This window comes from Malus domestica, chromosome 09 (genome assembly GCF_042453785.1).
Source record: "Malus domestica chromosome 09, GDT2T_hap1".
Classification (NCBI taxonomy): domain Eukaryota; kingdom Viridiplantae; phylum Streptophyta; class Magnoliopsida; order Rosales; family Rosaceae; genus Malus; species Malus domestica.
Genome location: NC_091669.1, coordinates 31787473 through 31802826, shown reverse-complemented (window position 1 = coordinate 31802826; position 15354 = coordinate 31787473). Strand labels below are relative to the sequence as shown.

General features: G+C 40.8%; 1 protein-coding gene across 1 annotated transcript; it reads left to right on the top strand.

The window, feature by feature from the left end:
- The first annotated feature begins 2460 nt into the window (after positions 1-2460).
- LOC103444154 (elongation factor Ts, mitochondrial) lies at positions 2461-8537 on the top strand. Its single transcript, XM_008383071.4, has 9 exons — positions 2461-2916; positions 3044-3437; positions 3562-3734; positions 3986-4075; positions 4701-4875; positions 5021-5205; positions 6281-6406; positions 7295-7383; positions 8106-8537. The coding sequence occupies exons 2-9, from the start codon at positions 3080-3082 to the stop codon at positions 8149-8151; spliced, it is 1242 nt and encodes a 413-aa protein (XP_008381293.3). The 5' UTR covers positions 2461-2916; positions 3044-3079; the 3' UTR covers positions 8152-8537.
- Positions 8538-15354: the final 6817 nt, after the last annotated feature.

Sequence of the window (15354 nt, the reverse complement as noted above, 5' to 3'; positions counted from 1 at the left end):
TTGATTTCCTCATTGAAATTTGATGTATCATTATAGCTTGTTATTGTTTTTAGTAATCTGATTCATCGGCAAAAATCCTTGCTACGAGTCACCTCCAATAAACGTCGTTGCTAAGCTATCTTATAATAGCACAAAATATCTTCTTTTTTTCCCATAACTCTTAATCATTTTATTAATCCGATCTACTTCTTATTTTAAATTTTGCTTCCTGGTTTTTTCTCAAATTATCAATCATTGTTAAATGTTAACAATTGCAATTTAAATTAAGTTAGGTGTTAGAATTCAATCAATCTTAGTAATCTATGGTGGAACGATTTACTACTTGCCCACTATGATACTTTTACAATTAGTACATTTCCAAGCATTAAAATTAGAAACTTAATTGGCTTAATTTCGATTAGTCTAATTTTCGCGACAAGGTGAGGCAATTAATTAACCGAGGTATATCGCTCATAACCATAAAAGTAGGGGCTGATTTGATAATACAGTAAATATATGTTGTACTAGAAAAAAAAGGCAAAAGTAAGGATAATACTGGGGTACTCACAAGTGGGTACCCAATTTTCACTGACCATTGATATGGCTCAACTAAAAGAGAACACGTGTACTACTTTATATGTTTAAGCTATGCAGCCAAACACCCTGTTTATCCAATTACCTAGTCATCCAAACACCCCATAATCCATTTTCACTTCGTGTCTTCTCCATCCCGCATCGTCCTTGTCTTTTCCTATGCCATCACAGATTTGTATCAGTGCAGCGTCGTCACACTATACACGAAGAACAAAGATCCCCTCCCTTTCATGAATTCTTATGGACCTACTTCGATGGAGGAGAGAGGTTGAAGGACGAGGCGGAAGCGGGGCCGACGGAGGAATACCGGTGAAGTTGACAGTGGAACGGCGGTGGGTTGACAGAGGAGAGAAGTTGGATGAGGACACGGGGTAGGTTTACGGCGAAGGAACGAGGTGGGTCGAGGGAGTGTTATGATCCCACATTGACTACACTTATGGGAGTGTAGGGGTTCTTAAGTCCTTGGGGTCCTCCCACCTATTGGACTAGTCTTTTGGGTTGGGCTCTTCCTTTGGGCTTGAGTACCTAACATTGGTATCAGAGCCTAGGTGCCCGATGCTGCGGGTCTTGGTGACGTGACGTGCCGCCTCGTGATTACCGCCTTGGGAGTATGGGCTCCAAGGGACTTGGTGACGAGGGACTGGGCGACGTGATTACCGCCGTGGGCGTCGGGTCTTCCGAAGGGTGGTGTAATGTTATGATCCCACATTGACTACACTTATGGGAGTGTAGGGGTTCTTAAGTCCTTGGGGTCCTCCCACCTATTGGACTAGTCTTTTGGGTTGGGCTCTTCCTTTGGGCTTGAGTACCTAACATTTGGTATCAGAGCCTAGGTGCCCGATGTTGCGGGTCTTGGTGACGTGACGTGCCGCCTCGTGATTACCGCCTTGGGAGTATGGGCTCCAAGGGACTTGGTGACGAGGGACTGGGCGACGTGATTACCGCCGTGGGCGTCGGGTCTTCCGAAGGGTGGTGTAATGTTATGATCCCACATTGACTACACTTATGGGAGTGTAGGGGTTCTTAAGTCCTTGGGGTCCTCCCACCTATTGGACTAGTCTTTTGGGTTGGGCTCTTCCTTTGGGCTTGAGTACCTAACATTTGGTATCAGAGCCTAGGTGCCCGATGCTGCGGGTCTTGGTGACGTGACGTGCCGCCTCGTGATTACCGCCTTGGGAGTATGGGCTCCAAGGGACTTGGTGACGAGGGACTGGGCGACGTGATTACCGCCGTGGGAGTCGGGTCTTCCGAAGGGTGGTGTAATGTTATGATCCCACATTGACTACACTTATGGGAGTGTAGGGGTTCTTAAGTCCTTGGGGTCCTCCCACCTATTGGACTAGTCTTTTGGGTTGGGCTCTTCCTTTGGGCTTGAGTACCTAACATTGGTATCAGAGCCTAGGTGCCCGATGCTGCGGGTCTTGGTGACGTGACGTGCCGCCTCGTGATTACCGCCTTGGGAGTATGGGCTCCAAGGGACTTGGTGACGAGGGACTGGGCGACGTGATTACCGCCGTGGGCGTCGGGTCTTCCGAAGGGTGGTGTAATGTTATGATCCCACATTGACTACACTTATGGGAGTGTAGGGGTTCTTAAGTCCTTGGGGTCCTCCCACCTATTGGACTAGTCTTTTGGGTTGGGCTCTTCCTTTGGGCTTGAGTACCTAACAGGGAGGTGCTTGCTGGTTTGTCTCTTAAAGGTTGGGGATTCTTCAACGAGAGAGAAGGATGGTGTTTGGTTAATGGAATAGTTTATGTTTGGATATAGAACAAAGACGCCATGTTTGGTGTTTGGATAGGTAAAAAGACAGGTGTCATCTTTATAATGTACCACGTTGTGAGGTCAGTATATTTGATCCTGAGCAGTCAGGACCTAAGTATGGTCCCAAAGGTACCATTTGGTACGCAGACGGGTCGGATCAGAACGGGACGGGACGGAACAGATGATGTAAATATTGAAAAAGATAAGGAGAAATTTTGTCATAAAATGTTATAAATTTGTGTTCCACAGATGTGGAATGGGTCGTTTCAGGGGAAGAGGGGGAACGAAAAATCAACCAAATTTCGTCTCATGGGACAACCCGTTCCACAGATTTTAGGCACACCAAACGTGGGAGTGAACGGCTCGTTCCGTTCCGTCCGTCCTGTCCCACGTACCAAACGGTACCAAAAGTAATTTGAAAACTTGAATCTAATTCGGGTGGAAACCCGACCCGACCCACTATGGAGGTACCTCTAAAACCCAGTGAGTATCTGCAGACTTTGCATCGCAAACTTTTGTCTCACCGTTTTGAACCGCAGTTGTTTCAGTAGCACAGAGTTCGCACCTTCTTTCGTTAGTCAGGTCAGTTTTTGCTTCAGTTCTTCTATCTATTCTCTGTTTGTTTCCTCAGAAAATCTCACGGAAAATATCTCAGAAAGTTTGAATTTTCCGTTGTATGACAATTTTCTGATTGAATTTTGAATTTTAGATTAGAGTGAAAGGGAGAGACTAGAGGAATATTTTCATGGCTTTTCGTGGAGGCGCAAAGCGTTCTCTGGGTTCAATCCTGTATAGCAGGGTGCTGCCGAACACTAGCTATACTTTTTCCACAGCTTCCGCTGCTTCTTCCGCTGCTAATGGGCGGGGGTTTTCTACCTGGGTTTCGAGCAAAAGAGCTTCATTTGCCCGCGCCGCGGAGAGTCCGGCCTCATTTCCTCCGAAATTTGCCAGTACCCGATGTGGGTCTGGTCTCTTTCTTAGAGGTTTCAGCGTGGAAGCTTCTTCTGCTGATCAAATGAGTCTCATTAAACAGCTGAGGGAGCGAACCAGTGCGCCGATCAAAGACGTTAAGGCTGCTCTCATTGATAGCAATTGGGACATTGGTCAGAACCCTTTTCTCCCCATTTTTGTTTATGCTAATTTGAATCGGTTTTGTGTGTGTGTATATATATATATATTTTTTTTTATTGAATCCTTATCAAAGTTAGTTTCTTTAATGAAATGCAGAGGCTGCTCAGAAGGAATTGAGGAGGAGAGGGAAGGTTTTGGCGTCGAAAAAGTCATCTCGGATGGCTGCTGAGGGCTTGCTGGCTTTGGCTCAGAACGAGAACAAGGCTGCTGTTATTGAACTTAACTGTGAGACTGACTTTGTTGCTCGAAATGATATCTTTCAATACTTGGTTAGTGTGACTGATATGTTTTCTCCATAATTTTTGAGTTCTACTTGATTAGTTGTTATTGTAAGTATATGGTTGCGTACTTTGATTTAGGACCATTCTCACCAATGGTTTTTGTTTTCATAAGAAATAAAGTAATTTCCATTGGTTTTTTCAAACATTTACACTCCATTCTTATTGTCTTTCATTTTAACTTTGTCACAAATTTTCTAGACGTTGGAGCTCATAAATAATCGATTCTACCGTTCTTATAGGCCTTAGCTTTAGCAAAGAAAGCGTTGCTGGTTGAACATTCTTCTCAACTGGATTCTGGGGTCTTTAACATTGCCTCCGAGGATTTGGAGGTAAGCATTTTGCATTGCTTTATTAGTAGTGTTATTGTTTTCAACTTTTCATATGTTGGTCTAGAAACAATATGCAATTTCCTAGTCTTCTATGTTATTATGATTGCTCTGCCACTAACATGATGAGTCTTTTTAAGAACATTATCATGCACTGTTCTTTGATTTAGTGAGTGGAAACCATAATGGTTCATTTACCTTGATTTATGGTTGCTCTTAATCTTTGTAATGGACCTGAGATATAATATTTCTGTTTCTGGTGTATTCCTTCTCCACTGCTCGATGCATCTTATTTGTTTTGTGTTGAATACAAAAGTTTGATTCTTTTCGAAAGAAAAGGCTGAAATGAGAAAAGTTGTCCTTAAAGTAGGAAAAATGGCGACAGTTATATTTACCCCGAAGTATTGATAAAACCTACTTATATCTATAGCAATGCACTCTATGCTTGTTGTAAGTTAAATACGCAATTATTGAAATCGGAGATCTTAATAAGTTTCCGAAGTAAATATATTTGTTAACTTATAGTAAACCTATTAGTTGAATTGAATTAATTTCCAATCCCTCTTTACAACTTTAACTGGAATTGGATTCCTGGAAACTTGTTTTTAAGTCGTTCAATCCCTACCAGGACTTGAAGTTAGATCTTGAACATCCAAAAGTTAGTGGAGAAACAACTGTTCAGAATGCAATTACAGAAGTAGCTGCAGTAATGGGGGAAAACGTTAAACTTAGAAGGGGTATTGTGATGTCTACATCTTCACATGGTGTTGTTTCTACCTACCTCCATACAAGTCCTCAACCAGGTAAGCGTTTACCTGCACACAAAATATTGACTTTAATGCTATGTGTTCCGGTCTTTCAGATACTATCTTGATGCAGGAGCAGGACTGAAAATATCTGAGTTGAAAAGCATTTTTCACTTTGCCGTCATGTTTTATCTAATTACAGGTTTAGGTCGTATTGCTGGAATTTTATCTCTTGCAGTAGAGGACAAAATTACTCAATTGGATGCTATCCAGCGCATTGGTTCACAATTGGCAATGCATGTAGTGGCAGCGAAGCCTTTGTTCTTAACAAAGGAACTCGTTTCTTCTGATGCATTAGAAAGTGAGCGTGAAATTCTTAAGTCTCAGGTACTTAGTCATATCACGTTTTCTTTAATATACCTTCCTCTCAGCAATATTGTAAACATGAATTGAATGGTGATCTGTCAAGCAAGTCTAAATTTATCTAATTACCTGTAGATATTGCCTTTCTATTTGCTTATAACATGATGTAGGATTCTAGTTTAATGAATTTTTGTCATTCAATTCTATCTATAAATTGTCCTTCAGTAACATCAGGTTGGTTGTGTAATACTTTTAGCCATCTAATAACTTCCTTGAACTTCTTGATTTCATGTTTTTATGGGTCACCATTTTTGGGATTACTAATTCCTACGGTGGGTAAGAAATCACCGAAAATCCGTCTTGTTGGATCAACTTACTGCTGGTAGTTTGCTATCCATTGAGTTATCAATTACCGATGCATGTGGAGGTTCAAAAACAATTTTCTCCTGAAATGAGCATAACAGAAGATTTGATAATTTGATATTTATTTTGTAAACCAGAAAATATAGATGCATTTTGTCAAAGCTAGAAGGGACACCAAACATTACTGCTAATGGAAATTTTTGCGGAATTTAACTTTTTCAGTTGAACTTTGCATCATTACTCCAAAATGTGTGTGGCTAAGTGGTCTTTTTCATCAAATTAGCAGTACACTATGGTCGCGAAACAAATATTTATGATTTTTTGCTACGAATAGAGCATAAAGATTTTTTTTTTTATGTACGAGACATCAACTGCAAAGCAGCATTATTGACCAAAAAGAAATTTTGATATTGACAAGTAACTTTTCAGATTTGTTGAGAAATTACGCATAGTGGTAATGTGGAAGCCTTTCTCTTTCTTTCTATTTCATTATTGGCTAAACATGACGCTTACTAGAGTTTATTAGGTAGTCTTGGGGACATCAACATGTATGCTCTTTTACTGTACTTCACAGTTCACTCTCAGCTTGATCCTCATTCTCAGTTGATGGTGATGTTCCACCAATGATTGTGCTGATCCCTTTCATCTGTATATTGCAAGTGTTTTATACCAATTACTGCTTCTAATAACCACCTACTAGCCAGTAGTAATAACATATGTTTTCTATTGATGTCAGGCTGAAAGTACAGGGAAGTCTCAAATGGCAATCGAGAAAATGGTGGAAGGTCGCTTGCGTAAGTACTATGAGGAAGTTGTCCTTATGGAGCAGAAGTTTATTATGGATGATACCATAACTATAAAGGTGCACAATTGTTGTACTGCTTTATTTTAAATTTTTGTTAGATATAGTGGTATACTCTAAAGAATTTCAATGATAAGATAAAATGTATTTATTATCTAAAAAACGTCGGAATAGTAAAGAATGAAGCAAAGGTGTTTAAATGAAAAGCAAGAAAAGAATTACACTAACTGCACCTTGTAAAACTTGAGTTTCAAACATAACAAGAATTTTGTTTTCCCACAGTGCATTTTGTTAGTCCAGATCCCCTATTGATCTTTCTGGTATTCTTGTGTTTATGTCATATTTCCAACTCTGAATCCAAAATCCTCAACCCCCTAACCTTCAAACTGGAATTGTTTTAGACATAAGCACAAGATCAACATCAACAGGATCAGCAGAGGATTCTATTTCTCTGATTCTAAGTTTGCCTGGAAAATGTGTAAACTCCTATGAATATATGGAAATCTAACTGTTGTATTCATAAAAGTACATACAAAAATGTATAAATGTATAAATGTATAAATTCATATATTTTTTTTTGTAATCCATGTACACATACATCATGCATGTAAATACCATGGAAAAACAGTTATCCATCATTGATTTACATACATAAATGCATGGATCCATGTATACATAAACAAAATATTTCATTCATGCATGCACAAATACTAAACAGCAGTGGTATGTCAGATCAGGTTAGGCCTTTGCCCACCCCAAATTTCTTCATATCTAATCTATGTGTTGAACTTCACCCTCCTTGCTTTTCAAGGAATGTCTGGGAATTGTTAGCTAGGTTTATTTTGATGTACTTGTAGTATCTTAGTTGCTTGTCGTTTGTAAAATGGTACCTGCATGTACAAGCTATGTGGTGCATTTGCTGACTAGTGTCTTACAAATTCTCTACAGAAACTTTTAGAAAATCTGTCTAAGGAAGTCAGATCACCTGTGAAGATCGAGAGCTTTTTCAGGATGGAAGTGGGAGAAGGAATTCAGAGGTAGAAATTCATTGCTTATAGTTTATGCTTTTCCCGTCTTATTATGATTTTGACAATGCTATAGTAACATAATTGATTGGTGCCTAGACTAATGGCCATATTTCATAGTATCCTGTTATCGACTTCATCTATCATGATCAGGAACATTAACATTGTTGCGGTTATCATCATCATAATTGTCGTTTTACCTACTTATAACTACTGGAAGTTTTGTTGTCTTATTTGGCTTTTATCGTTGAACTACTGTGTCAACATGAATGTGGTTGGGATCACAGCAATGGATTCTATGCTGCACCTTCATCCTAAATACTCTCAGAAGTAATCGACTGTTGATCTTCGATCTAACTTGGTAGAGCATGTAAATTACCGTAACTACATCATTATTAAAAAATCCTTGGGTGGGAGCTGAAAGGCTGCCATATTTCCTTTGTGCATACAAGCCAATAATCTCATCCACCGAATCCGAAAACTACGGTTATCAAATGATGGTTGATATTTTGTAGGCTGCATTTTATACCTGATCAACTCTAAGCAGTTGGATAGTATGACGTACATTATTAAACATTTGGACACCGTACATACAGTCGGTCTATATGTGGCTTACTTGATGTACTAATTACTTTTGGTCTATATGAGCTCCTTTTATTCGACGCCTAAGGTAAACACCGCAACAAAAAGTCCTCGTCTGATGATTGTGTGTTACTGACTATATGTACTTGCAGGCTAGAAGCATCTAGTACATCGGAACATGTGGCTCAGGCTGTTTGAGGAAATGGGGGACATTCACCACGGAACAGTAGAGTTTAATTTCAAACCGACCGTTATACATGGAATCGGGTTTGTGTCTTTTGATTTTTGCAGGTTCTAATGCTCTGAGTCTGAGATCTTACAAACAGCATGCTTGCGCTCACAAACGGTAGTTATGGCAATGTCCGAGTGAGGTATTTTTGTTGGATTGATGTTTGCAGGCTCTGATGTATTGAGAGTTTGAAGCGCCACTTACAAATTTTGTGAGGAATGTGAGATTCTTTTACCTTTTGCCAACAAAAAAGATGGTAATAATGGAAACCCCAATGGTTAATATTGACCTATTTACTATCTCATATTTAGTGGACAGGGTATTGGGTTTATACCCATGCTTCCTGGGTTCTAAATGCCTCCTTTCCCAAATTAATTTAATAGTTTCGAATTCTCCCTCTCCCTTTAGTAATAGTAAAAATTTAAAGGTATGTGAATATATAGGCCTTAGAGCATCTTCAATGGAAGTCCCTATTTAGGGACTTCCACCACCACTTTTGAGTACTCATTTAAGGACTTAAAGTGAATCTTTGTGTCCCTAAAGGAATATTGCCAACAATGGTAGAGTCCTTATAGTAGAATCCCTAAATTTGAAGTTGTTATGGTTTTACGTGATAATTTGATTAGGTGCACATTTTTTTGCTTATGTTAACTTTTTTTAATTAATTAAAAGCATTAAAATTAAAAGCATTGAAAGCTACAATCAAGATTGTGGGCCTTTTCTACTCAAGGTTGTTCTTATACAGTCCTTTTATGTAAGGATATACATTATGTATTTGGTGAGTCCCTATACTTTAGAGACTCACTTTCCTATTCATTGAAGAATCATTTTGTCCTTATATTTGTTTTATACCTATTTTATACGGTGGTTGTCCCTATTTAGAGACTCTACTGTAGATGCTCTTATGTAGGATTGGATTGGGTAACTTAGAAAATTGAAGGCATGTTGAAACTGAAGGGAAATGATTTTTCATTTGAAGAGATTTGAAGAGATAAGAAATTAGATGTGAAGTAAATTTATTTTGTCTCATTGTATTATTTTAGGGGATTGTAATGAATAAATTTTCTTAAAACAATAATCCATCTTTCATTTTCACGTTGGAGCAATTTTTTCATTAACTTCCTTCATTGCATCTTGAATACAGTGAGTTATCACGTTAATCAATCCTCTACAACAAATGAGGCCATAGTGGACTGAGTGAACTATCTTCATTGCAAGTGGTCATTTACCATAGTGATAGAAATGTGTTAAGCCATTGCATGACATCGTGGGTTCAAACCCAGTTAGTGGTTAATCTAACTCATAATTTAACAAAATCTATAGTTTGTCAAAAAAAAAAAAAAAAAACCATTTTCACTAAAAAAATAAATTTGAACATTAAAAGTGCATTAAAATTTTGGTTAACTTAAAAGCACCAAAGTAAGTCATTTAGTATTACGATATAATAATATTTATCTTCATTTGTAAATGAGAGAGCTTAAGTTTGAATCTAGTGGACGTCAGGTTTGATACCATACCAATTTATTTTCTCATCTTTAGTATTAATTTATTGTTGTATCAACAAAAATAATTAAAAGTATGGTGGAATCTAGGTCTAAGGTGAGAGTTGGATATCTATAAATTAGCTAGAGCAAGGGAAAAGAAGACAAAGGACCTAAACCAAGTGAGGTGCATCAAGGATGAGGATGGAAAGGTTCTTGCTACAGAGAACGCGGTTAAAGACAGATGGAAAGGTTATTTTCATAATCTTTTCAATGAAGGACATGAAAGGAGTGCTTCTTTAGGGGAGTTGAGTAACTCAGAAGAGTGTAGAAACTACTCTTTTTATCGTAGAATCCGGAAGGAAGAAGTGGTTGTAGCTTTGAAGAAGATGAAGCATAGAAAAGCAGTAGGCCCAGACGATATACCAATCGAAGTGTGGAAAGTTTTGGGAGAGACAGGTATAACATGGCTCACTGACCTTTTCAATAGGATTTTGAAAACGAAGAAGATGCCAAATGAGTGGCGAACGAGCACTTTGGTGCCTATCTACAAGAATAAGGGTGACGTACAAAATTGCATGAACTATAGGGGTATTAAGCTAATGAGTCATACAATGAAGCTCTGGGAGAGAGTCATTGAGCATAGATTGAGGCAAGAGACACGGGTTTCGGACAACCAATTCGGGTTCATGCCAGGGCGCTCAACCATGGAGGCAATCTATCTCTTACGAAGATTGATGGAAAGATATAGAGATGGGAAAAAGGATTTACACATGGTCTTTATAGATTTGGAAAAAGCGTATGATAGGGTCCCAAGAGACATTCTTTGGAGGATTTTAGAGAAGAAAGGAGTACGAGTAGCATATATCCAAGCTATAAAGGATATGTATGAAGGAGCAAAGACTGCCGTAAGAACTCATGAAGGACAAACCGAAAGCTTTCCCATAACTGTAGGATTACATCAAGGCTCATCCTTAAGTCCTTACCTTTTTGCGTTGGTAATGGATGAGTTAACATGACATATTCAAGATGATATTCCTTGGTGTATGCTTTTCGCAGACGATATAGTGTTGATAGATGAAACTCAGGAAGGGGTAAATGCAAAGCTTAACCTTTGGAGAGAAGTGTTGGAATCTAAAGGTCTTCGCCTAAGCCGATCAAAGACAGAATATATGGAGTGCAAGTTCAGTGCAAATGGAGGCCAAAACGAGTTAGGGGTGAGGATCGGAGATCAAGAAATACCAAAGAGCGACCGTTTTCGTTACCTAGGATCTATCTTGCAAAAGAACGGAGAATTAGATGGAGATCTCAACCATAAAATACAAGCTGGATGGATGAAGTGGAAGAGTGCATCCGGCGTGTTGTGTGACCGCCGTATGCCACTGAAGCTCAAGGGAAAATTTTATAGGACGGCAATAAGGCCAGCGATGCTGTATGGCACAGAATGTTGGGCGGTGAAGCATCAACACATACACAAAATGGGTGTAGCGGAGATGAGGATGCTTCGTTGGATGTGTGGGCACACGAGAAAGGATAAGATTAAGAATGAGGATATCCGGGGTAAAGTAGGAGTAGCCGAAATTGAAGGCAAGATGAGAGAAAATCGGTTACGGTGGTTTGGACATGTGCAACGAAGGCCTACTGACGCTCCGATTAGAAGATGCGACTATGGGACAGAGGTTCAGGGCCGAAGGGGTAGAGGAAGACCTAGGAAAACTTTGGAAGAGACTCTAAGAAAAGACTTAGAGTACTTGGATCTAACGAAGGACATGACACAGGACCGAGCACAATGGCGTTCTAAGATTCATATAGCCGATCCCACTCAGTGACTTGGATTTTCCAAGTCTCCAATCGAGAAGTTTTCCTCACTCGGGAAATTAAGGGAACACTACCCCAACCTACATGCTCCACTCAGAAAGCTTCAACATACAAGCTTCAACAAAAGAAAATTCAAAGAACTTAGCGAAGAAGGTTTTGGTGTATTTAACACAATACGTTGAAATGAAGGAAAACTTATTTATTGATATCCCCGATAAGCTACAAATGTGTACATATACATGAGTCAAAATAAACAAACAAGAGGGAGCCTTCACAAGGGTTGCTTAGGAGAAGTCTCAGCAGTCGGTAGAGCCCCAGAAAGAGAAGGCACCGGATGGGGATCATTCGGAACCTCAGTACTGGACAGAACCCTAGAAGGAGGAGGCATCATAGGTTGATTATTTGGAGCTTCATTACGCGGTACAGCCCCAGAAGACGAAGGCAATAAATGCCTTTGGAACAAACCCACAAATCTCTGATGATCAAGTAAAACCTGACCATCAGTTTCCTTCATCTGGTCAAGCTTCCTCTTCATGTTTGTAGCATAGTCATGTGCGAGCCGGTGCAACTGTTTATTCTCATGCTTGAGCCCTCTAATCTCCTGTTTGAGACTCATCACCTCAGCCGCCAATGATTCAACTTGGCGGGTTCGAGCAAATAGGCGTTGGGCCATATTAGACACAGAACCTGCACACTGAACACTGAGAGCCAGCGAATCCTTAACAGCTAACTCATCAGACCGTTTGGAAAGTAGTCTGTTATCTTTGGGAGTGAGAAGGTTCCTGGCCACCACCACAGCAGTCATATCATTCTTCATCACAGAATCCCCAACGGTAAGAGGACCAGTAGGGGAGACGAAGGATGGGCGCCATATGTTGTCTGGAGAAGGCGGGGCTGCCTCTTCAACAAGGTTCAAGTCAAAACGACGGTCGGAGGGGCCAGACATTTTCAAAGGTGTTGAAGAGAGAAGAGGTTGGACAAATCAAGATCTTAGAAGTGCAAGAATGGAGCTTCTACTGGTGGAGATTCAAGTGTGCTTTGGAACTTAATGCCAGCCCCTATAAAAATCTGCACTCGACGGATCTTCAGAAATCGAAGAGGCGCCTGCTCAGAAATCGAAGAGGCGTTTGCTTTCTCAAAAGCTGGGCTGCTTAGAGACCACGAGGGTTGATCTCAGAAATCGAAGAGGCGTTTGCTTTCTCAAAAGTTAGGCTGCTCAAAGACCACGAAGGCCGATCTCAGAAATCGAAGAGGCGCTCGCTTTCTCAAAAGCTGGGCTCCTCAGAGACCACGAGGGCCGATCTCAGAAATCGAAGAGGCACCTACTTTTCCAGCCTTGTCAGCACCTGTCACACGCACACTCAGCTTTGCGGAAATTATGGGCATTCTGTCGAAGACTTCTGAGGAAGTAGAAAACACATGAATCTTACTGTTCAATCACCCACTTCCCACACGCAACAATAGCTCATGGGTACCATAGATAACTTTGCCAAAGTTCTCTGCCAAAATTGAGCACGTAAAGCTTGCAGCTCCCACTACATCGCTCTGACCAAGAAAGGTAAAAGAATAGCAAAGAAACAGCACTAACAAAGTTTAGACCCATAAATTTTGAAGGTCTAGCTACCATATTATTACCCACAAGGGTAAAGGAACAGTACCACTGCTGGATAATTGGAAAGTCCCTGTGTGTCAACCTCTGTGCTTCGTGGCAAGGTAGACTAGCAAACATGCCCAACCTTTACTCACACTCGAGAAAACACTACTAATAAGATTGCTTGCTCCAAAATCGAAGAGGCACCGTCCTCCGAATCTCGAGAGCCAGACTCCCAACATGACTACTTTCTCAAAAATCGAAGAGAGGGTAAAGGAACAGTACCATTGCTGGATAATTGGAAAATCCCTGTGTGTCAACCTCTGTGCTTCGTGGCAAGGTAGACTAGCAAACATGCCCAACCTTTACTCACATTCGAGAAAACACTCCCAACAAGATTGCTTGCTCCAAAATCGAAGAGGCACCGCCCTCCGAATCTCGAGAGCCAGACTCCCAACATGATTACTTTCTCAAAAATCGAAGTGACACTACTCCCCGAATCTCGAGAGCCAGACCCCCATCATGATTGCTTTCTTAAAAATCGAAGATGCATCGTTCTCCGAATCAATCGAAGAGACGCTCGCTTTCTCAAAAGCTGGGCTGCTCAGAGACCACGAGGGCCGATCTCAGAAATCGAAGAGGCACCTACTTTTCTAGCCTTGTCAGCACCTGTCACACGCACACTCAGCTTTGCGGAAATTATGGGCATTCTGTTGAAGACTTCTCGAGAGCACAGACCACTTTTTCAAAGTGCTCTGACAGAGTTAAAACATGTGAAGCTGGCAGCTCCCACTACCGTGCTATGACCAAGCAGGGTAAAGGAATAGCATTACTACTTGTTGTTAGGGAGACTCATATATATGTCGACCTCCATCCCCAACGGACAGGCAGACCTGCAAAAATGTTCAACCCTTCCTCATATTTGAGAGGGCACTCCCAACGAAGCCTTTCGAAATATTCAGCTTTCTTTCCCCCCGATAATACCTTTGCAAACAAGCTATACTAGAGCAAGAATATCTCATATCATCAGGGTTAAAAGCAAGAGTATCCCATATCATGCTTTTTCCCTGTCTTTTCCTTTGGCCTTGTTGTTACCTGCAAGACAAGGAGAAAGAGAGCAATCAGTCAGCACTTGGAATCAAGCTTCCAGCCAGGAACTGACTGCCTGGAACCCCTTACCTGATTACTTACCTGGCATTGCTCTCGAGTACTCATCTTCAACATCTTATGTTTCCAGGGAAGATACCGCATCTGCTTGAGGAACAGATAGGGCAAGTGCGAAGGATACAAGGAAGCATGTGGAGACAAGCGTAACAGCACACGTGCCGATACATCCATTACTCTGTCAAAAGCAAAAGTATCCCATATCAGCAGGGTCGAACGTACTCTAGATTTGATGGACTTGTTTTGACCCTCAAATTCTTCAGTCGGCTCTGGAGGAAACCAGAAAACCCTCCAGCTCAGTTCAAGAATAAGCATGTGGAAAGTTACTTCTTCAAAAGCAAAAGTATCCCATATCATCTCTTCTCATCTTTCTTCTCTTTATCCTTCATGCTGCTGCAAGATGGGGAGAAGGTGAACAATCAGCCGGAGCTCTGATTGCTTACCTTGTCTGTCACCTCTTTCAGCAGATCCCCTAGCTCGGCGACTTGGGAGACTCCTACTACATGGTTTGTATCGCGCTTGACCAAGCCTGAAACTACAAGTAAGCTTCAAGTGAAATTGATACATTACCTTGTGCATCTCCACCAGTTAAAGATACCACCCCTGGATGGAGGAAGAGTACTTCCAGAGAAGATGCCACATCTACCTATGAGACAGATAAGGCAAGTCAAGACGATACCACACTCCGATACTTAGAAGTTTCGTGATTACGAGATCATTCTCTCACAATATTTCCTAATGTCATTTGTACTAAATCATTCACTTGTACTCACTAAAGGAGAGCTTGAACCTATGTACTTGTGTAAACCCTTCACAATTAATGAGAACTCTTCTATTCCGTGGACGTAGCCAATCTGGGTGAACCACGTACATCTTGTGTTTGCTTTCCTATCTCTATTCATTTATATACTTATCCACACTAATGACCGGAGCAATCTAGCGAAGATCACAAAAAGCGACCGTTTTTGCTGCCTAGGATCTATCTTGCAAGAGAACGGAGAATTAGATGGAGATCTCAACCATAGAATACGACCTGGACGGATGAAGTGTAAGAGTGCATCCGGCGTGTTATGTGACCGTCGTAGGCCACTGAAGCTCAAGGGAAAATTTTATAGGAC